Here is a 23,851-nt window from a genome sequence, read left to right as displayed (position 1 = left end):
CAACACAAACCTCGTGGATTAGACAATTAAAGCCACTAAACCAAATGAGAGCGGCGGCTTCCACATCTGAGCTGCAGAAACCATGGCGGAGCTTCGCTCACACGACACATGACGAGCCTTCCGTGGAAAGACAAAGAGGAATGAATCCAGAGGAAGAAGGAGATTTGTTACCTTAAACCAGTTAGAAGCTGCATTTAGACTTTATGAGATTTATGAAAGCGGATCCGTCCTCGCTGCTGCCTCCATTAGCCCACTTCTTCATCTTGAATGTATATACAGGAAGGAAATGTTCACACGCTGTATTTGGAAGTGTGACATCATTAGACCTCCTAAGTATCCTGGCATATGTGGCCGGGCTGCCCCCGTGCCATCAGTTTTCATGTCAGGGGACAATTCTGGTGGACATCTGGGAAACCTGCTTCAGTCTTGAGGAACAGCGTTTGAGCTGAAACGTGCTGGGGTCGATGTCGAGTCTCGGAAAAGAAAACTCTTTATGAGGGTAACACTTTTTTGACCATCTTCAGATTGGTTTACTATTGTGGATTGCCTTGAGTAACACACCCAGTCACATGAGGGGACCTCAATCTTAGACATGGTTCAAGCTGAGGGATGGACAAAATGCACATTTATTTCAACAACAACTGGCAACAAAGAGTATAAATAGAAAGTGATACCAGCTTCACAATTTTACATTTACAATATAGTTCTGTGTGTGTGTCATAATTGATGCTGATCTTTATTTGCAACTTTAGTTTGCTGGATTTGGTTTGCAGGCCTTGCGTTTGACACAGGCTCTTTGCAAACACTATGTTCATGATATATGCTTTTAACACAACACCCCTGTTCCCCACCTCAACGTCTTTCAGCTAGTCACATATACTTGTTTACCACATCCCTGAACCTCAGTGGTTCAGTCCGAATTTTGCCTCACAAGTCCCCTGTCTCTCCTCTCCACCTATCCAAACCATGTTACTTTGTCTCCAAACTTCTCAACATGACACTTCTCACTGTACACCAAGTGTGACGGTTCACTAGTGATTTGGGCGTCCTCTCCAGGGCGTCTTGGTGAATCATGAATTTCAGGAACGGCACAGCATTTGTTGATAGAACAACTGCCGGGCATTGAAACGCATTAAAGCTGCAACCCTGTTGCCCCAAATGTGTCGCATCGCTCCCCTTCCATATAGTGATCTGGCTGCCTCGCGTAATCGCAGCTCTACATTGAAATTCAACCGAAAATCGAATCTAAAATCATGTATGGTGTGAACTGGCAGAAGAGCCTACAAACCCCTGAACATCCTGGCAAGTCTCCTTTAAAGTGTCCCTTTCACTCACCTCTCTTCACCTCCCTTAATCACTCTGGATAGTGGCTCCTAAATAAAAAAAAAAAACTTCTATTCATACTTTAATTCCAGCATACTGACCTGGAACGACCCTCATCTAAAAACTGTTAAGTGTCTTATGCTGCAAAACGTACGTAAAGTACCTCAAGTCACCTCAAATTTCTCTCTTCCACAAACAAGTTCTTTAGCGAACAGCTTTACTACATTCTTGTTGTGGTCACAGTCACAGACCGATGAGGCTTCGAAACGCAGCGCTCCTTCACTTTCTTTCCTGCCATCTGATCGATGTCAGATGCCATTAAGGAACATTCTGTTAACAAGAGGAAATGTGAAGGCTGAGCCACTTGATTTGGGAAATTCATAAAACCCAAATCTGGTCAGTCTTCCCCAGAGCCCTCTTTTACCACCCTCTGCTGACTCCACTCACTACCGTTTTAGAAGAGTCCAGAACGTCTGAGTTAGTCATTTGGACGAGCGCTCCCCACGACACACACACAGCGGGGTTCAACCACCTCACCTGCTCAACTCGCAGAGACTTCATCAAAGCGAAAGCTTTACTTCTACCTATGTTTTGATACAGAGAATGCGACAAACACTGGAGGGGGAGGAGTAAAATCAAATACAGATGGCGCAAAGGTGAGAAAAACATTTACTTCTCTCTGCTGATGTCAGTCACGAACGACGTCAACTCTTATTACACAACTGTGAGCTGCACACTGAACCTCAGCGGGGCAGCAAAAAGAACCAAGTACTTCCAGAACAAGTCAAATGAACACAGACTCTCTTTAATACAAAACATAGCAAGAATATGCAAATCCATACGACTAGTAAACAGCATCCCATTTATAGCAGGACATGAAAAGAGCTGTACGAGTCAAACGCCGAGCAATAAAATAGACGCTATAGTAAAAAGCTGGTCGGCAGGAATTTAAAAAAAAAATAATAATAATTTACTGAAGTGACTGTATGCCCTTTAGTTAGTGTGCTATTACCACTTTTAAAACCCTGACATTAAAAAAAAAACAAAACAAGTTAAATAGAGCTAGAACAGTGGTTTATGGCTACATTCAAAGAGTTAATTTTGGATTCTGAAATGTGCTAATGTTATTCAATAGATTTTTTTTAATGACTACAAACTTAAATATTTAAAATGTTTGGATATGAAAATAAAGATATGAGAGAGTTGATTTAAAATAAAACTGGAAAAACGATATCAGTCGATATGCCTACTGGCTGGACTCGATGAACGTGATTTAAATCCCATGAAAGTTATAAAAAAATCTGTTTTTGCTCTTCCATTTTGGGAATATTTGTGCAGCGAGAAATAATACTCAAGTTAAAGTTAAGATCTTGTTCTTGGCTTGATGATGAGTGAATATAAAATCGAATAAAACAACCATTTAAAATGGAGTAAAAGCTGTGTTTGGAAAATACTTAAGCTAATTTGTTTAGCGTCCTGAAGTTTGAAGCGAAAGAGAAAACCTTTTAGTGCAACAAGAGACGGACAACAACAGTTCTCCAGATCAGACGGATGTGGAGAACGGACGGACAGTTCTCCGGACAGATCCCCAGTTCTTCCAGACATGATGATGATGAAGAAGAAGGAAATATATTACTTTATTTAAATAAAACTATTCCCCTTTTTGTACCTGATGTTTTGTTTTTGGAAGAAAGTATGTAACAAACTTTAAAGACAGAAGGCAAACGTGTTTTCTTTCCCTCCAGACGCTTGTAACAAAGAATGTCAGTCCCTTTGGTTCCTACAGGTTTGATGCTGAGCACACAGGTTGGCAGGGAGGCCGATTTCTCGCTCCGTTCTCTGGACTTGTGACCCAGAGCGAGATTAATATCCACGTCAGGACTTTCCTGATCCGAGTTCCAGACCGCAACGCGGGTCTGCATCCAATCTGATGGCTGGTCAGTGAGCGCAGACCCTCTGCTCTCATCACAACACAGTCTAAATAAGTATCTGCACTTGCAATTTTCTGCTTCTCAGGAGTGAGTCCAGCTGACCGGAACCCAGTGGGTTTCGCTCTCTACTCTCTTCAGCGCCAGCCGCAGCTCGCCGAACGCCTCGGTGAGGTCGTCGTTCACGATGATCTTCTCGAACAGGTGACCGTACTGACTCTCCATCGTCTTGGCGCTGGCCACCATCTCCTGAAAGTCCTCCTCCTGTGGACAGAGAAGGAAGAGGAGGCCGGAGAGGCAAGTCAAGTTTGGGCGGCAGAGAGAGAGAGGGAGGGAGGGAGCGAGACGCCACACTAAATGAAGAGCTGAGATAAATGCACAAAGCGAAACACAAATTACACAGGCTTTTACACACAAATAAACATGAAGCGGTCGAGGCTGAACCACTTATGACATGGTCGCCACACTTGAACCCGGACACTCTAACCTCTCTGTCGAAGGAGCTGACCTCAAAGAATTTTCTAAATTTCCTCTTTTGAATACAAATAAGCAGAAGACCATCATTTACAGCCACACAAAACATACTTTTGTGTAGTGCGAGGACAGAGGTCAACGTGAACCTGCAGCTCACTGGAGCTGGTTCTGAGCAGCCACTTTTCTCAGGCCATGTTGTTTCCAGTTTGGGGCAGTAGGGGGCTCGAGCTAATCCCAGCTAATAAGAGTGTAAGAGTAAGAAATCCATGGCGCGCACACACACACAAAGTCTAATTCCTTATGTTTTGTGGGGACATTTCATTGACATAGTGCTTTCCCCAGCCCCTCACCCTAAACCTAACCACCCAAAACAAATGGCTCACCCGAACCAGGACTCTGAACCAAACATAAACCTATCTTCATTCTCAAAATGGGGCGTTGATTTGTGTGGTCTGCTCAAATGGTCTCCACAGAGGCTTTATGGCCCCCCACAAGGAGGTGTTTAGTTAAGAATTGGTCCCCTCGAGGAAGAATAAACCAGGTGCACACATACCTATGGACAATTGAGATGAGCCAAACTCAAGGCATGGGGGCTAGATCCGGCCCACCAAGTACCTTGATGGAGCCCATGGAGCTTTCAATTCGATGCAAATTTCAGCAAAAGTTTAACCTGCAACACCTGTCCATATCACCACCGTGACGCGATGCTATCCAAAAGCTATTTTATTTCATTTTTCTCTGAAAGCAGAGGGGTGTATATCTCTACAGTTAATCTATTGACTGAAAGCGCAGCCCATTGTTTACGTCAACAGAAGCAAAATTAGCCAAAAGTAAAAGTACATTTATTGTACGGCGATATGCCTTGAACTAGGTTTGAAATCATCGAAACTCAGTTTGGTATTGGACTGAGGGAGGAAACCCAGGCTCACACGGGGGAGAACAGACAAACTCTACAAAGAAACAACCAACTTTAAGTTCGCTCCAAGCGTTGCCTCAACTGGACTGACACCTGTTAACCTCAGGCCATTATGGTAAGCATGGAAAAAAAAATCATTCCCTGAACCAAGTTATCACTTGGCAAAGTTGCAGAGAGCGACAGTAAACATTGTTTTAACCCAAATCCCAAGCTCTTAAACTAGACATCAGGGGCTGAAAAAGCTGCGCAGGCTTTGATCAGTTGGGTAGCAAACAAGGAATTGGGAGCCCAGTCCTCAGAGGTCTGTCTCATTCTGCTGACTGAAGATACTCTGATGTACTGTACACATGACGGTCATGACGATCAAACTGACAGCATGTGTCTCAACCAACTCTGGCTTGAGTTTTCTGCTGGTTTTCTGCCAGGTAATGGATTAGTCGTGCAGCTCAATGAAAACTCTTTTCCCTCTGTCACTCAGAGGACGAGTGTCCTGGGTTCAGACACTCTCCTGACAGTTTTAGCAGCCGGTCTCTTGACAAGTTGACAGCAGCAGGTCAGACCGGTCGTCGCTCAGTCGAGTCGTCGCCTGCATTGAAGCTGCTTCACATTTACAAGTTAACAGTGGTTGGTCGAAACAAACCTGCATGGCAGGTGGAGCGTTCAACTGTTATAAATGAATCTGGAAACAAAGATTTGATGCCGATTGAAGGGAACATGTTGACAGATGGGAGAGCGGTTTTATGCTCAAACAATAAGTACCACGTCATTTCTTGGACTATGAGGGGATTGGACTGACTCCAGACCCTGGATTTTAGTGATGGGCTGATGAGGCTTCATGAAACAATGTCCGCATATTCAGAGCTGCTGTCCAATGAGATCTGAGAATAAGGAAACGGTTTCATGAAGCCTCACCAACCCATCACCACCTGTTTCTTGTTCAAGCGTAACAGTAGTCTTGTAATGAGTTATTGTTTTTGAGTTGCTGGAGTTGCGGATCTAGCCAGCAGTTAAAACTCATGCTGGTGCAGCTGTTGTTTTGAGAGGACCACTTAGTTTTTTGACTTCTCAACTCCACCTAAGTTGTTTTTCGGTCAAACGATCGTCCCCATTGAAGCATCGGAATTCACTCATCATTCTCATTACGGACGCGGCCCTTAAAGGTGAGCACGACGTCCAACTTCTGGAATTCAATTCTTGGCATTTTTGAATAAATCTGGAAAAAGTGTTTTCAGTGATTTTTCCATGTCCACTGGCAGGTTTCTGCCTCTGTCTCTGTTCAAGACGTTCCAGCGAAAAGAACATTAATCACAGCAGGACGCAGGCCGACCCAGGAACTGAGATGGAAAAAAGCTTTTTTTTGAAAGAGGAGAAAACAATATGACTGATGGATGATGAAATAAAGCTGCAGATAAATGAGTCTAATGAAGGCGGAGGAGACACGCGGACGTGTGCGAGCGAGTCTCTGGCTCGGGCCCGATCATGATCGTCAGATGGCACCGACGGTGCAAGAGAGCAAAACTCCAGAGTCTCGTTCAACCTCCGAATCTATCTGCCTAATTTCCACAAGAAATGATGCGGCATCTTGTTTCTGCTGAAGTACTTGCACTCCGGCGATAATCAGCTACCGAGCGTCACACTGTTTGTCTGCTCCTTCTCGGAATCCACTCGATTGTTTTTATGGTCTGGGGTTTACTGCGCTTTACTGGGAGTTTTACCGAGATCCATTTATGAGACTTTTGCCGATTGACGGAAAATACTTTGCAGCAGGTATCCTCATTAATACAACAGTATATGAGTTGTCCTGCAGTCAGACACAAACATACACAGCAGAACTGAAACATGTGACTACAAAACGGCGTTCAATTCTAACTGGAAATGTTACGTACAGTTTCCAAAATTCTATATTCCTGCCGACTTCCAACATTCTTTTTCAACGTCTGCTGTGTTTCAACATTGCAAAGGAACGACGTGGACATATTATAATAATTGTGAGCTCTTGTGTTCGCTTGATGAACCCCAGAGGAAGATGGGAAACACGCAAAAATGAGCGAAGAATAAACCATTAACTCTCAACAATGAAATTCACAGTAATGAGGTCATTTTTTTCACGGGAAGGAAATACACCAAGACTCATGTTACAGTTAGTGAAACGCAGGTATGATTTCCCCTGGCGTTTTTGGCTCATTAGAATAAATTAATAGCTCATTTAAATAAGATGACAATGCTACAGGACTGATGTGGGACAATGACTTTTCTGTTTGATGTGTCTCTCTAAATATGTGGACAGAAAAAAATGAATCTCCCAAAACAAAAAAATTATATATATATATATATATATATATATTTTATTTTTTTATTTTTTTTTATTTCTTTTTATTTTTTTAAATTAAGTTTTTTTTTTTTGAAAGATACATTTCAGCGACCCATGTGGAAATGGAAATATGATAAAAGTGAGTCTCATATAAGATTTAATTGTAAACATAAGGCAAAATAAATATTTTTAAAAATGTTTCAGCTCATTACAGTAGATACAGTGAAAGGGCTGCAGAAAATATGTGGTCAAAATGAAGATGGAATAAATAAATACATAAAAATGAAACAAAAAGATCAAGTGAATAAAGATCAAATAAATAAATAAGTAAAACATTAATAAGTAAAACAAGACAGACTAAATAAATACAAATATTATGGGTTTATATTCCCATTAATAATGACAGATGCTCCACAGACCTAAAACCAACTACCAATCGGAGACCTGACAGATCCAACTTTTACTGCTCGGACTTTTGAGCAGCTGTTTATGTTATGGCTATAAAATCTTTATTTATTTTGCTTGATGAGCATCCGTGCTAACCTCAGAGCGCCACATCCCAACAACAAAACAGTCAAGGTGCTGTTTCAAGAAAGGTACCGCTGATCACCGGGATACTAATCTGTTCCACTGCCCGCGGGTGATGATGTTCAGGATTTCGCAGCCTCTTTTTCTAATCCCTTCCAAGTCCAGTTGGGGTCCTCGTGGGGAACGACACCAGCTGACTTCATGTCTGGAGAAAGGGCTTTTAAGGTTCTGCCGGCGAATTACAGAGGTGAAGTTCTGGACCGACGATGGTGGGATTGGGTGGTAGCTCCGCTGCCAGCTCGACTTGAGATACAAACAAATGACCGAGCGTAGTGAAGGAGGGAGAACCCTCTTTTGCTCAGCGCTTCAGTTTCTAATAATGACTTGGATCCAGCTCCGCTGCAAAGTTGCACGAGATCGTTGTGGGGTCATGTTATTAAATAAATAGAGCGAGGAGGGGGGAGGGCGGAAAGGGGGTTAGACTCACTTTATGAACCAAGAACAAAGAAGGAAAATCAATATTTAAATGATTTTGTGGTTCCCCTCTGAAGCAAAGAGCCGATCTATTCAAACAACAGGCCGCCGCATCCTCCATGACTCGCCTGGAGAAACTCTCATTAAATCCAAAAAGGGATTTGTGGTTGATCCAACGACGGCTTTGTGGGATCAATAGACGGGCAGATTTAGCTTGAAGCTTTACCTTTCATTGTGTTTTAAACCCTTTTTATTTAGTGACAAACTTCCACGTGGCATAATAGAAACCTCGCATCAGGGAATGATCTTCGCTGGAATTTTTCTTATTTCAATCGTCTCCCTCTTAATGGAAAATAAATGCCCTACTAGTTAGTGTATTTGAACAACATAAAGGAATTTATAAGACATCATTTTTTGTATTTTAAGTAGAGGTGGGACAAATTAATGTAACAAATTATACGTTTAAGAATCAATTGCGCTTCAGTGACTCTCAGTACCTGCATGAGGAAAACCTATCAACTCCAGAAAACACCTGACAGAGCCGCGGAAACAAGAACACATCTAATGGTTCTCATCTGGATGCTGAGCCGGGATAAACCCGCTGTGTTAGATGACCTCATCACCCGCGTTGTGAGATTTACATCGAGTCAATTATCTTGCCGATATGAGCTCATGACTTTCCAAATGGCGATACAATCTTTCGTTGGCTGACACAAAACGCTTTTCTGGTGATAAAACATCATTAAGATAATCGGACGTATAACTGTTTTTCCATCACTCGTCAGCCCATCTGGCACTTCAGTATTGTTTAACACTATGATGTGAGTCATGCTCATATTGGAAGTGACGTCCCTGAAGCAGAAAGTCAAATCTTGTTGTTGTTACTTGTTGCAACTCACCTAGATAACCTCGTCTTCACTCACCGTGAAAGGCTTGGCGGTTCCCTTGTCGTCCTTGCTGGAGATGATTTTACCGTTCTTCCTGGTCTCCCGCAGTCTGTCGATGGGCGGCGGCTTCACGAACACCACGAAGGGTTTGAACTCCGGTGTCCTCAGGTGCTTAATCGTCTGCGAGAAGAGACACATCTTGAGGTCCATGTCCCACTTTCATCTGCAGCATCTGGCTCTTCACTAGGCCAGACTGCAGATATGTTCTGAGCCAGTGTGAAGACCAACGGATCTTTCTCTTTATTCGAGAGAGTAGGAGAAGACACCAACCTTTTAAAAACCAAATTCATATCATTGGACTTCGGAAAACTGCATTACTTAGACGGTCTCAGTCTCTAACAAGTTAAAGCTACGTGGACAATCTCATTCACCATCTCCTATTCGTCTTTCCTTAAGCATATTTCGAGAAAGCTCCACGGCCATTATGGTTCTGAGTGTCTAAAAAGATGACAGTGAAGCTTTAAATAGACACTTTGAGAATGGGGGTGCTTTAATAAAAAAAAAAAAAGAGGGTGAAAAACCACACTCTTCTGCCTTGATACTGGATTCCTCACTGGGGGCACACAGAGGTTACAACGGGTTAGCGGTGGCGTTGGGTTCAGGGCCTCTCGTTCTGACACCACATTCGTGATTCACACTGTGCTAATCGCTGGTGGCTTCTTCTACCATAACCGAGGGGTCCATACCGAGAGGGAGGTGCAGGAAAGGAGCAGAAAGGAATGTCCGTAATAGTAGGTGGGAGAATGCCTTGTGGTGTTTGGTGTGAAATTATGTCAGGAAAGCAAGCCTGCATTGTCAGAAAGATATTATACAAGTACTAAAGATAAAGTAAATAGCGACATAAATGAAATTGGATTTGTATTTTATCTTCTGTGGCAAATTGCCATCATGAATTAAATCAAGGTTTGGCGCAGCACTTTAGCAGCATTGAGGCCCCTAGACTGGCACTTATCAGCTGTTTTTGTCAACATATGGTGAAGTGTGACATGCAATGTCTGCACCAAAGACTCCACCCTTTAAGGTAGAACATTAAAAAGAGGACCGACTAAGATATATGAGACACCCCCAATATTGGGACGGAGCTACGTGGCGGCCAACGGTGGCTATGGCCACCCCTGGCATCTCCCCAGCGATCCCACTTGCCGCACCCAGTGGCGGTAATGAGCATGGGCGAACAGGGCAGACGGCAGGGTTGGCATTTTGGCACAGAGCATTATTTATATATCATCAGCGCATAGTTAGATGAGACGGTGCGTCACCTCCAGTAGGATTGGGCAGTCGGAAAGGCAAAGCTGTGCGGCGCCTAGGAACAGCTCACCTCAGTGTCAACGAATGGAGGGAAAAGGACTTAGTGCAGCACAGAATGGCACTACTTTTCACAATAATGCTGGACCTTAACTGTCGTTCAAATGATCATGTTATTTTCAATACAGACCTACAACAGCTTATTTTGTATTTCATATTTTTTCCTTGCTTGTGGATAAAGACTACAGAAATGTAGTTATTTAGTCTATTAGTAAATTATTGTCAATTTATTCTGTTCTCTGATGTCATTTTTAAATTCTATTTGTTTGAAAATGTTATTTTTTGTGTGCGTATGTGCGTGCGGGGGGCACCCCGACAAAAAAGTTCTGGCTCCACCACTGTTGCTGTGCTTTATGGGACCTGATGTCTGAGTGACAGGAGTGCTTTTTTGCAAAAATATTGGCCAAGATTTAAACAAGTCCAGCTTGCTAAATAGTGCTTAATATTATTTATAATATAAATGATCTGTCCTTGCATTTCTGTTGTAATTCACTGGTTAAATAAATATCCCAATATTAGCCGGAAAAAAATCAGAAGAAGCAAGAAATGCTTTTCTTAAAACAAGACATTTACTTATGCTCAAGATGCTGACGGATTTTTTAACTTCCGACAGAAAATAAAAGTCTTATAAAACCATTCTATCTGACGTTTATTTGAATAGAACCTGGGGTTAAGGTCAAAGGTAAAGCAGAGTAAACAAGAGGGACCTCAGTCATCAGACGCTTGCTGTCGTGTTACAAAATGTGGCTTCGGGGTGATATCAACCACAAATCACAGTTAAGTATAAGGCACTTTCCATAATCATGTATAACCTTATTAATAAATAAGCGGCCATAAACGGAGGCTGCAGTTGCATTCTACTCGCAGTTCTGTTTGTCGACACTAATCTGATGTGTGACTCATGTCGTGTAATGGGCTCATTATGAGGGCAAAGACTGATGACTACCATCTTACACAAGCTCCCTAATATAAGCCAAAAACCTCATAGCAGACCCGATCACATGATCTTCAACCGAAACACGAGCAGAGGGCTGCAGGCCACAGCTCCGGGTCAGGGTGGTTTTAGCTAATGCTGCTGGCTTCCTGCGTATCATACAGAGCCTGTTGCCCAGCAAGGCACGTAGAGACCATTTGGACTCGACCTGGGTTAATGGGGAATCCTGCTCAGGAGATTTTTGAGGGCTCAGCGACAAGCTGGCCATTTGGGCAAAGTCTGATCGCCACCACCCAGGACATTTAAGCCAAAGAGGAAATCTCGGAATAGAGGAAATTAGCAGTAATTGCTCCCTGAAATGCCCCCTTTTGAAAAACGGCTAACCCAGAGAGCAGCCAAGGTCTGAGGAAAGAGTCGGACCAGCGGCGGCAACAAGGGCTAAAAATACAAGCAGGTGATGGAGAGAGAGGGAGAGAAAGGAATGCGGAGAAACGGACGCAGAGGAAAGGTTTGTGTCACTCACATGAGGCTGGACATCCAAAAGGCACACTTTGTTCTTGGAAATGACGGAGCGTATGGAGTCTAGACTTGTGCCGTAGTAATTCCCTTTATACTCGCCATACTCGATGAACCTGAGAGGTGAGATGGAAAGAGATTTATAAAATAAATGACAGAGAAATTTTCCTCGGCGACGATACACAGCAACTCAAAATGTGTCTTTATCAGAAATTCCCAACACTTCTGAAATTTTGGCTGGACTGGAAGCTGAATTGAGGGGTCGCCAGGAGACGCCGTGTCCACTGTAGCTACACATCCACGTCAGGTGAAGTTAAGCTACTGACATTTTCCTCTCAAGGGTCAGCCTCCGCCACCTTGCCTTGACTTATTGTGCATCCGAGCCACACCTCCTATATCACATCCATAAACCTCAACAGTTGTCTCACTTTCATTCTTTTTCCGGTAACTCCACTTACAACATTCTTCGTAAAACAGCTACTTAAGTAGTACTTATTCCTAATAATCAGTATCACTTAGTAGCACGAAAGATTATTTCATCAGCTGAGAGATTTTTAATTCCAACAGTCATGGTCCTGAACTGACTGTCTAGCTACTGAACTGCGCAGAATCTGTACTCATTTAACAGGAAACAGTCAGAACAGAGTGCAATACTAGTTTTCCTTCTGATTACTGCAAGACACATTATGTAAAAAGCATCTTTGTAGTTCAACACCAACTCCACCTTATAAAACTGGTTTTCTCTTGGAAATATAGAGTCTTTCCCATCCTTAGTCAAATTCTTCCTTTCCTGGGTCAACTTTTTTGGTGTTAACCGCTTCCACTTGCAAGAAAATGACTTGTCGAGGAGCAAAACTTGGTTACGATAAGGACATCTTTAGCGGTGATCTACTTTTTGGGGTGCTCTCAGCTAGCTGTACATACAAAGCTCAAAAGGGCCACATAGAATAACTCAGTGGGAGTGATCTAGCCTGAGGGCCTTGCGTTTGACATGATCTTCTGTCCTCATTAATATGTTGATGTTGCGATGCAAGCAACTTTCCATTTGGATATTCAACGTTCATGGACAGCACAGAAAGCATCAGCGGTGTATGACCGTCCAAGGATTTTTGTTGCGTGTAACAGGCTAGTCGAGCATGAGTGGAAATGGATCCATGGAAAAGAAGTGATTTAGTTCTTCAGATGGCATTTGTCTGGGTCAAAAGGACTAAGAGCAAAGACGAAGGAAACAAACACAGCCGCAGAGCAAGGAAAAAGAAATTTGCGTCAACTGCGCAAGAAATTTAAGACTCCCCGATTTCATTAGAAATGAGGTCAATGTCTCAGCAAGGCACTTAACAGCACCTTGAAAAACTTTTATATAAGGGGCTTTTGCTATTTTCTGATAGCTCATGAGAAATCCACGCAGTTTATGACTTAACTGATTTTGTTTTTAAGATTAAGACAATTTTGGGCTGTTTTCCATTTCTATAACTGCCCTTTCAAATGAATCCGGTTTTGTCCAGCTTGGGGAATAAAACTTGCACCTGATGATCTTATCCAGGGAATTGCCACTGCACTAGAGCGAAACCCACGTACTCAGCTAAAACAAGGTGGGTAAGCAAGCAGCAGCGGAACAGCAAAGTGGAAAGAATTCTTACTAATAGGATGGTGCTCTGTATTCATGACAGGCTGCCACTGCGACTGGCATGTGAAAAAAAGGTCGTTTTATAGTAATTGCCCATGTAAGAACGTTTAATTCAGCTTTTTTTGGGAGCCAGGATTAAGACTCAAGGAAAGAAACACTTACATTTAGTTATGGGAAATTCATTTAAGGGCTTACAGTAGTCTGTGTTTAAAAAGTCACACCTAGAAGAGACGGCGGAGAGATTAGTTTGTGGCGTGCAAATGGAGGTCTGGCCGGTCTGACCAGAGTGAATGTTGCAGATGGAGAACAGGGCTTCCCTTGGGAAAGTTGTTCGCGCTAAACACATGTTGTCGCCGCCCCAAATCAGAGAGCATTTATTTAGCGCTTCTGCTCAGGGCACATTGTTTCTGCTGCATGCAATGAAGCGTAACGCAAACAAGTTCATCGCACCCTACGTCTAGTTTCCAGCCTTGTAATTTCAGGATGGAGTGTCCCACGCAAGCACCCCACATCACAGCTCTTCGCACACCCCTCCGACTCCCTGAAAAACATTGCATGCCTTGACCTTCACCGCAACATGTCCTAATTATATGGCCCCCCTTTCCCATCTCCTCTCAGCATGCTCTGACACTCTAGATGCCCTCACCACCACAGGCATCCCTTGTCACATGTGTTCGACGTGTTTGTGTGCAAAGATCTTATCGTGCCAGAGAATCCGCTCCCTTTCCATCCAGTGTGTAGCAGATGAAAGGCATCAATCAGTCCTTTCCTTGACCGAACTTCCACTTCAATCTGTTGGCCAGAAATGTCAAAGCGTATCGCCATTGTGACTGGACTGCCAGAGCCCGCCCCGGCAGAGGAGGAAGCAGAGGCAGGAGACCTTGGGGCCAGTGTCTGGAGATCATTTACCAATCTTGGGCCTGGCCCTGTCAACACCAGCTCACGCTCGCTTACAGACAGACACAGATGACAGGAGGGAGCTGGTGTTTTTAGAGGGCCAACAAGTCCAGGCCCGGTCGGGCGGCTACATCGCCTCCGGTGGTTTCAATAGTAAAAATGACAAATACAGATGGCCATAGATCGATTTGTTGTACATGAGACTTGATGTTTTGCAGATCAGATTACATAATGTGATTACTTTGTTAAAGCACTTAAAGCAGCAGAAATCCGACACAATTCTGAAATTGTGTAACACAAGCTGGTCAAAAGATTTCACAGTGGACCAAAATCTATGTTTGTGTGAGAGAATTTAGATTCCAAAAAAAGGAATAAAAACAAATCTCTGGGGTTAGACCCATTCTAAAGATGTCCTGAAGACCACGGCGTCCAAACAAGGTTGGACTGGAAGCCTGAGACAGTTGTTTGGCCTTCCAAATTCAGACTTTTATATCTACTGTGCAGAAAAACAACAAAACCTAGCATTATAATAGTGCCCAAACTTTCCAATGTGGCTTCCAAATGTAAAAACAAAAACAAAGAAAAAGGTTTCAGGATCAATTTTTCATCATGGGAAGGATGTTGATGATGATTTGTGATGGGCTATTGAGGCTTCATGAAACAGTGTCTATATTTTCAGAGCCCACTAAATGGCACTCTCGGCTCATAAATATTTGGATTTAAACAACCATTTCAATGAAACCTCACATCAACCAATTGCACCTGCTGAACTCTGAAAATGAGGACTCTGTTTCATAAAGCCTCATGGAGGCCCATTCATGCTCGATTTTACCGTCATGCTTCCATGCAGTCTTTGCGTTGGTACTGCTGTTCACCAGGGTAAGCAGCCCAGAGTCAAAAGTTTAACATCAAACTCCCAAACCGAGTTTTGAAAACGTAGATCTTACACATAAGAGAAACAGAATTTCCACCATTGTTAAGTCTTCTTCATGTCTCATTTGAGCTATGCATCAGGTAGTAACAGCAACACTGCTGCCACCGCTTCCAATGGTACTGCTCTGTTTGGTCCGTCTCTGTAAGCTATGTGGGAACATGCACAAATACGGACGAAATGAATGCAGAGCACGGACAGAAGGCTCAATCCGTATCTGGAGCCATACGTAACTTGTATAAATGGGCTTTGAGACTGTCTCAAGTGACTGGTATTGAAAGTAAGGAGGTTATAAGCTGGGGAGAAGAGAAATGGAAGTCAGTGGAAGTAAGACGAAACAGACCAGGGGGATCACGATGAATGAAGAGGAGAATGTAGGCACAATGGGACAGTTGGAATAGAGTGTCAGGGATTATCTGTCACAGAAGTAGCATGAGTGAAAAGGACAGTCGAGAGTCCTGCCATTATGTATGGTTTAGAGGCAGTAGTGCTGACACAGAGGTCAGAGGTAGAGATGAGTGTCTTGAAAAGTGATCATGTCATGTCTAAAGGTCAAGTTTTAAGTGCTTTAAACCAAAGCGGTTAGACTTATTCGAAGATAAAAGATAGCTGAACGGAACGGATGTCGAGAGGGAAAATAAGTCAGAATTGGGCCAACATAAAAATTATGGCAATAATTTGAACACCAAGTCATATTTCTTTAAATTCCATTTTTAAAAATGAACTCATGCTTTAATATAAGGGGGACATCTTGGGATGGAACACAGCAGAGAGTTGGCGGACAAGTGCAGAAGCCCTCTAAATCATACGGCTCTTTTCCACCACGACTGTGACGGACGGTAATTACAGCGAGAAAATATTCGACTCTTCCCGTTGCTCTTCGCTGTTGTGTGTGTTTTATGATTTCTGTTTCCAGTTCAACTCCACCAACATTTGTTTCTTTTATAAAAAATATTTTCATGCTATTTTCACAACGCTGTTTTTAATGAGCAATACACTCAATCCGATGCGTAAAAAAGCCCTTTTTAAATAAAGTTTTATCGACTGATAAGTGAAAGGAGGGTGAAGAAAACATCAACACTTTTTATTATGAAAAATGAAGTCACATTTTAAGTGTGTTGAGCACAGGCTGGTCTTACTTGTTGTTGTGAATGTCAGTCTCAAAGAGATGTTTGGAGATGAAGTGGTACTCAACACCGTCGCTCTCTTGATTCTTCTTGGCTCGACTGGTGTCTGAGAGAAGGAGAGGCGGGGAAAGAGAAGAGAGGGGGGAATGATTACCTCAAACGCAGACCGTCTGCCACATAGCTGGGGTAGTACCCAACTGACGTGAGCCCCTATTAACATGACTGGGAGTCTGAAACACAGCAGCACTGTGCCAACCCTTGTATGGATTATTGTGTAACGACACAATTAAATACACAACCTGCAGCAGTGCTTGGACACTTAGCTGACATGCAGCAGAGGTTTACTGGTTCTTATTAAATTTGTCTCCTGTAACGTGGCTGCAGGAACAGAAGCCGGAGCTTTCGCTGACACTGCTGCATGGTAATTGAGTTTGGTAGCTCCGGTGAACATCAGGTCCACACATTACCGTGACCATAAAGTATAAAGACTTGCAGTAAACTGTGAGGTGTGCGGGCCAACGCATTGCATTTTTCACAGAAACAGTTTGTGTTCGTCGGTTGAAGTGAAGAAAGAGCAGAGCTGAAAGGTCATATCCATGGTCAAAAAGTAGGAAGCAGTTAGATTGAGTTGACTCCTCCCAGAGGCCGGACTCTCCTGTGGATCTAGACTGAGAAGCTCAGCCATCCGTGAGAGGCACAGAGTGGAGCCATTACTCATAGAGAATGCCTCCAGGAAAGCCCCAGTATTCCAGGCATCACCCACTGGTAGGAGGGCTAGGGCCTGAACCAGGACCCCCTGAAGAGGTTAAGTCTCTCAGTAGACCTGGGAAGGCGTTGCTGGCGCTAGAGCAGGGTGCCAGCTGGAAGATTCAGCTGGAAGAAATACACAGACGAACATTGAACTACCATGTAAACTGAACATAATGACACCGCCTTAACACAGCAGTCTAGTGTACTTCAGCAGTGATGGAGAAGCTACTGTGCAAGGGTAGCTTGTAAAACGACATGTGGTTCAGTCTGGTAGAAGTTTGAACAAACTACTATTCTGTCCCTGAAAAGAGGTAGCTTGTAAAACTACATCCAAAAGTAACAATGGAAACTACGTTCAGTAATTTAGTCACACTTTTCAATTTCCTTGTACAACATACAATGACAATAAAGTATACATCCATCTTCATCAAATTAAATCAACATATCGTAAAGGTGAAAGAAAAAAAATCTTTGTGAAAATGCCACTGTCATTACGAAGTTTTTCAAACCCACAATGGCACACACCTGCGGTATAAAAGGTTTGACAGTTGGTAGAGTAGCATAATGGTTGAAGGTGGAGTGTAGACACGCAGTACAGGGAGGATGTTTTTGGGTGAAACATTTCAGTCATTCAGTGAACAAATGAATGACTGTTTTTTTTATAAAACATTAACACTCTCCTGTATAAGCTGAAACGGCTCGGCCCGAGCGCTGCGGCCCAGACAATAGCAACTTAATAAAAACTATGCTGCCGTCATTTATAAAACATTTATCTTGCCCGCCGACAGCCGTGAATTTGGCGACGGTCGAGAAGAGGATCAATGGTGTTTCTGATTAGTACCAGATGACAGCAGGAGGAAAAATGTGTCACAACTGCCTTGTTGTAAAATAACATGCATTTAAAACGGCTCAGATTCAGACGACGGAAGCCAAACTGTCCTTTGGTTGTTTAAGCATTACGCGCCAGGCGTTTTGTGGCGGAGGAGATAATTGCAGATCAACAGAAGGTGCATCCGTTCATCACACTCTTCATGGAAACTATCAGTCATCTTGGATGGAGCTCAAAACGCCTTGCCCCCAACAGAACGTCTCCTGATGTGTCAGAAAAGGCTGGTTCATATTTTACTGTGACAACTCAGTGGGGCGGAAAAAAAGAACAAACCCCAAACTCCTCACCAGGGCCAAGAGCCGGTGGTCTCTTCACATGAGCTAAAAACTGGGTGAGGGTCTCAGAATTAATCTGAAACAACAGCAAGTGCTAAACACATCCATGTGTCCATTGGCACCGGTCAAAATGCGAGAGAACGAGACTTTCCGAGTGTCTTTCCTCTCCATGAAAGGCAAGCCGGTGCCCTGCCTCCTCTATCTGGGTCACAATCACACCGTCTGGGACTTTTTCAACACAGAGTCACTGATTGTATTTGAGCACATAGAACAGGCTCCGTGGAAAAAGAACATCAGGCAGAATTCATTTTATAAAAATATATCATCCTAAAACCACACATCCCAAATACAGCTGTGAGCGTCGCTTTGCACGCACGGAGCGGAATGATACTCTACTGTTGTGCAACAAGATGGAGCTCCTAAATTCTACTTCTAAAAATACTCGATTACATTTGGAAATAACGTCTTGATTCCAGATTGGGCTTTGAAACAAGTTATGTCAGAGACAGGAAGTCAAACTACTTAGAGTTTGGCAAAAGCATGGGGGAAAAAAATGTCTCACTTTTGAATGATGTGGATGATTGCGATTCACTTGACAACATGTGGACAGTAGAGTACCAGGCAACACTTGACAGCCAGATGTAACGTCGAGCTCAAGTGCTCTTAAACACATCGCTGCTCACCACATTTATTTTTCAATTTTATTAAAAGCATCAAACTGCATGCATTTGTACTTACTGTTTCATTCTTACTCCATTCTGGCCCAATTATTTTATTCATTATTTAAAGGTAGAATATCATTTTTTTCATATTTTACTGACACAAGTTCATAATTTTATGTACACAACAGTGGTGAATGTATTTATTTATTTGTTTTAATCTTATTTTGACTGTTGATTATACTCATGAAAATTGCTTGAATAACAATAGGAAAAAAATGTAATAGTCATAATTTTTCACAATCTAATTCAGCCCCATCTATTGAAGTGGCACCCAGCAGGGATGAGTGAATTATTTGGAATTTTTTGGCCATAGAATTGCTAAAAGACACGAGTCAGTGCTTTTGTCAGTCATTTAACATTACTGTGAATTTTTGCAGTGCTTATTGCTTTATGATGATAAGTATGAAGTACTTCACATAGTTACAATTAGACATTGTCACTCTTGGCATTATATTATTCATTTTTGTTGCTGATAGACAAGTACAGTGTCCAGGTGGCTTTAGCTGGTGTGGTAGTACTGAGCAGCTGAGTGGTCTTTCGGATTGTTTTCCAATATCAGAAAGTTATTTAGAGGTCTCTAGTATCAGGTGTGAGTTTGGGTGGTCCTATTGCAGAGGGGCTGTGGGCTACACTTGTATGAGCGCAAGGTCTCGCTTCTCTGCTTCTAAATTGAGGAGTTGTGGTAGGTGACACCATATTCCATCAAATCAATGGCCTTCAAACTGACTCACGTGGGATGGTGACGCTGAAGTGTTGGGGCTCACAGATCAGCAGTTTTCTCTTGAGCTCGTTCAACCCGACGCCCGTAGGACCTGTAAAAACAGAAAAACAAAAGCAGTCCACCAGTGTTCACGACTGAAATGCAACTCAACAATAAACCTTTTTCTGTTGTGTTTTTGGCCTGGATGACAAAATACTTATGTATTTTGGGATGCAACATCGATCTAAATTGAGCAGACCCGCATCAGCCTGGACAGGATAATCGGTTACAAGTGCATCGCTGGAGATGCACTGCGTGAGCAGGCAGCACTTGATGGGCCTTTCAGATTCTTAGCATGCCTCGCGTTCTGGGCAGGCTCCACAATTGTGCTTTGGAAATGTGTTCCTCCAGGCAAATGTGTTTAGCAGGCCGGCCTCCAAAGACAAACGGACAAAGAGTTCGCTCATTGATGTGGATTTATGCTGTGAGGATTACCACGGAGAAAATCTCTTTCGCATCGAGTGTGGTGAGCCGTCGGGTGATGAAGAACCGGATGAATATGTGTGGACAACATGGCTTTTTGGGTAACGCTCTGACCACTACCAGCTCATGTAAAACAGAAAATCTCTTCCCACTCTTCCCTCCTACAACAAGTAACAGATGGTTATGTGGGACTGTTGGTGATAAAGCTGCTTCCCCTGGAAGTCTCGAGCACTTCATTTTTAATTCAAATTCCCCCTAACCTCTTTTAGGTGATGCTGCTCAAACCAACCAGGAGGAAAGGGATTCATCTCGACTTGACCAGAAGAAGAAATATGCTTTTGTATCGAGTTTCAGACTGTGCCAGGGATTCCTCTGCATGAGAACACAATCTTCACCCACCCACATGACGCAAAGCAGAAAGACGTCTTCAGAGAGCTAAAGTCTGCCAACATGGCCCTCCACCAGCTCTTTAACAAGGAGAACCAGCACCACTGGGTCCTGTCCGTCTGACCCAAAACATGCCACTTCTTTGTGTATTGTTTGCTTTTTTTTTTTTTTGTAATACCTGTAGGTCACGACAGCGATGTGCCAAAGACATGATGTGGTTAAAATACCCTATGAACATAACATTGCTCTAACTATACAGGTCTTGACCTGACAGGCTACTGTAGATTTGTGGAACAGTTGGGACACCCTTTCTATAAACCAATGAAATGAAACCAACCTTAAATTCCCAGAAACAGTGCCACTTATAAGAATAAACAACTGTCGAATCAGAGAAGTGTGAATCCTTGAAACACAATTTATCAAATGTCTAATTTTACATGAGGCGAAGTCAAGATAAGATCTTGGCCGGTCTTTCACTCGGACCTCAGGTTGTGCTGACTCCTTCATGAGTGGGCACTGCTGAACCACAAGCTCTCCCAGACGACAACGTTAAAACATGAGGAGGTGGAGAGATGCCTGATATGAAATAACACTGAGGACGTTGTTCCAGAGCCAACCAAAAAAAAAAAGGACCCCAAAATGGTTTAATTCTGGTCGAGCAGTTCCTGAGAATAACCGAGGCAAAGTTGAAAGGAAGTAGCAGAGGAACATAAAGCAGACCTCACCACTGCTTTGTTACGTGCAAAACGGACCAAAGGCTGCCTCCAAATTACACAATTTAATTAGCAGTATTTACATTAGGAGGACATGCTAAAGAGGCACGGAGCAAGTCGGGAACATGGCTCGGTCTAATTTGAGAGCAGCCTCTTGAGCTAACCAAACATGGCTCAATCAGGACGTGAGCAGACAGTGGACCACACATCGGCTCCAACACTGTGAATGTCAGTGGTGTAACAATCGATAAGAGTTGCCGTGCTCCTAAATCCCTCAAAGAACAAACACTCTTGAGCAAAGGAAGACAGGCCCGTCTCAGACATTTTGGACCGGTCCTCTCTCAGAACAGTTTTCCACCACCTTCATGTGAGCTGAATCCAACTCCAGGCTCATTGGCACATACAGTAGTAAAGCTCAGTATAGAGCTTTGAGAGGCGGCCGCCTGTGGCTGGTGTTAACAATCAACTCGCCTTAAGAAATTGAAAAGACGTTGAGAGCAAAGTGCCATAAATGAACGTATTAAACCTGACTGATTAATGTGCAGGCTGCTCTGTCCATTCCAGCGGGTGCTAAAAGTATAAATGGCCATGTTTTGGTTGATTGAGTTTTCACGTTGGGAAGTTCATTTGTGGGCTCTGCTAGATTTAACCCCGCAGGATAATGCGGGGCCACCAGGACCTGAGCCTGACTCAGACATAGAACAAGCATATGTCATTATAAAAGCAGGAGAGGTTTTTAAAATACACGCCAGGTTCAACTGCTCAAAACCATGTCATGAGTGAGTCAGAGTGAGATAAATTACTCACCTACTAAAATGACCAGTCTGTGCTTAGCTCCGCTCTGCCTGCGGTACTTGGAGACTTCTTCGTACGTGGGCACGTCAGCCATGTCGTACATTTCACTCTTCTTGCACTCGTACATGGACTTGTTTGTTTTCTTGTCCCTTCGACTGAGACGGAAGCTTCTCCTGAACCCAGCTGCAGGACAGAAGGAAAGAGAAGACACACTAACATTGAGCAAGCAGTGATTGAAAGGAGCACGTTCAATGAAGTCTAATCTGAAGTTGTTGCAGTGCATTATGGGCCTTTTTATGCCAAGTCTTTGATTGAGGACTGTATGAAAATGGTAAGGAGCACCTTGTACATACGCAAACACTTCTAGAGATGGTTGAATTTAGGGACAGCAACATGTTCCTCCAACACCAAGGCATTGTTCCCCACATTTTTTGTTCTTAGAACCATCTTCTCATTTCACTCAGAATTCCAGCGGATCAGTGGGATGGATGACACCACCATCCATCCCCCTTTGGCCATCGATAATAACAGGGTTCCCAGCAAGGGGGTGTCGGTGCAGGGTGAAGAGCGGCAGAGTGCATTGTATATCCTTGACAGTTCTACTTAACAGTCTACCTTGAAAGTCTGAGGCTTCGACTGACAGGTGATGCACTGTTGACATTGGGGGTCACACTTCACAACATGAAAGAAAAGACAACTCCCCCTAAACTGGGAAAATTCCAGCCTTGTGGGGTCCCTACGCCGCCAAACCGCTGGTGAGAAGCTTGAATAAGATTTAGCTTCGGTCAGATCGGCAAATGCTGCTTACTTATATGAGCGCACAATAACGCATCATCTGCAAAATACTCTAAGAACTAAAACAGTTCCCACGGCGTGAAAGCTGCTGCACGTGTGAATGAGCTCAGCATTTCAAGTGTCAGGGCAGTGGCCTGGTGTTCCAGGTGAGCTAGCCCTTTGACCTCCCACTATTCCTGCTCAAGACATACCACAGAATTCCAATACCTCGGCCTTTCACCTCTGACAAGGCCCATGTTGTGTTTTGAGCTCGAACCATGAGGAATGACCCATGTCTCAACAGTCATACCTGGGGCTGACGTGGAATTTTATTCCATAAATTCCATGACAGCAAAAAAAAAAAAAATCAACAGCAAATAAGACTCAAGACTTTTTTTGGAATCACAGCACGTCCAATACCAAAATCAGGTGGCATGACAGTGACATTCCACAAGAGCTACACAGTGCTCTGAGGATGAGTTGCAGACTGAAGGTAAACAGTCTGCAACTCCTCTTGTTATTCTTCCAGTGATCCTTAATAGAGCTCTGGACCAAAGTTAAGTTACAAATAAAACACACGGTAATTCCTTGGAGCACAATAACGGCGGTTTTGCATCAGCCAGTGTATATGTAAGTGTCCACACGTGCCAGTGGACTCAGTATAATGTTACACTGCACCGTTTTAGGGCAGACTTTGTTCCACTGTGGGCAAGTTGTGGCTTACGTCTACTGTGCCATTCCTCCTGTGGTTAATCCACTCATTCAGCACCCTCCTCCCGCCGCCCCCCCACCCTCGGAGCATTACCTCCACCACACTGTGGAAAACATATACCACCTCATCTGCATTTCTCGAGCAGAGACATCAAACTTTGACCAACATCCACCAAGGTTGACATCATTACAATAAACATTAAACGTATGATGGAAATGATATCCTTTTGAATGTGGTCCATTTTGTGAAAGTTTAGACCCAACCTTGGTGGCCGTTGGGCTTAAAGTAAGCACAGAACTTGCTAATTTGGTATAAGAACAGTCATAAATCCCGTCTCCTGGTGTATGACAAGCTGTCATCTACATCTGATTAACTTAACAGGCGAGGCAGGTGCCCTGGGTTCATTTCTTTGG

At 43.4% G+C, this 23,851-nt stretch overlaps 1 protein-coding gene across 5 annotated transcripts in view; it reads right to left on the bottom strand.

Moving 5' to 3' along the window:
- Positions 1–679: 679 nt before the first annotated feature.
- The window catches only part of mpp7a (MAGUK p55 scaffold protein 7a), a 112,943-nt gene continuing 89,771 nt past the window's right edge, over positions 680–23,851 (bottom strand). For 4 of the 5 annotated variants that reach the window (XM_053858353.1, XM_053858355.1, XM_053858357.1 and 1 more), the window contains 6 exons: positions 21,965–22,135; positions 19,606–19,686; positions 16,251–16,344; positions 11,664–11,772; positions 8,878–9,021; positions 680–3,515 (listed from right to left, as the gene is read on the bottom strand). In XM_053858353.1, coding sequence (XP_053714328.1) covers positions 3,336–3,515; positions 8,878–9,021; positions 11,664–11,772; positions 16,251–16,344; positions 19,606–19,686; positions 21,965–22,135 — 779 coding nt within the window. In that variant the 3' untranslated portion in view covers positions 680–3,335. The remainder of the gene's footprint in view (positions 3,516–8,877; positions 9,022–11,663; positions 11,773–16,250; positions 16,345–19,605; positions 19,687–21,964; positions 22,136–23,851) is intronic. The other variant, XM_053858356.1, reaches the window with a different exon arrangement.

The sequence above is a fragment of the Synchiropus splendidus genome, chromosome 3 (assembly GCF_027744825.2).
Source record: "Synchiropus splendidus isolate RoL2022-P1 chromosome 3, RoL_Sspl_1.0, whole genome shotgun sequence".
NCBI lineage: Eukaryota > Metazoa > Chordata > Actinopteri > Syngnathiformes > Callionymidae > Synchiropus > Synchiropus splendidus.
This window is presented reverse-complemented; position numbering and strand designations above follow the sequence as displayed.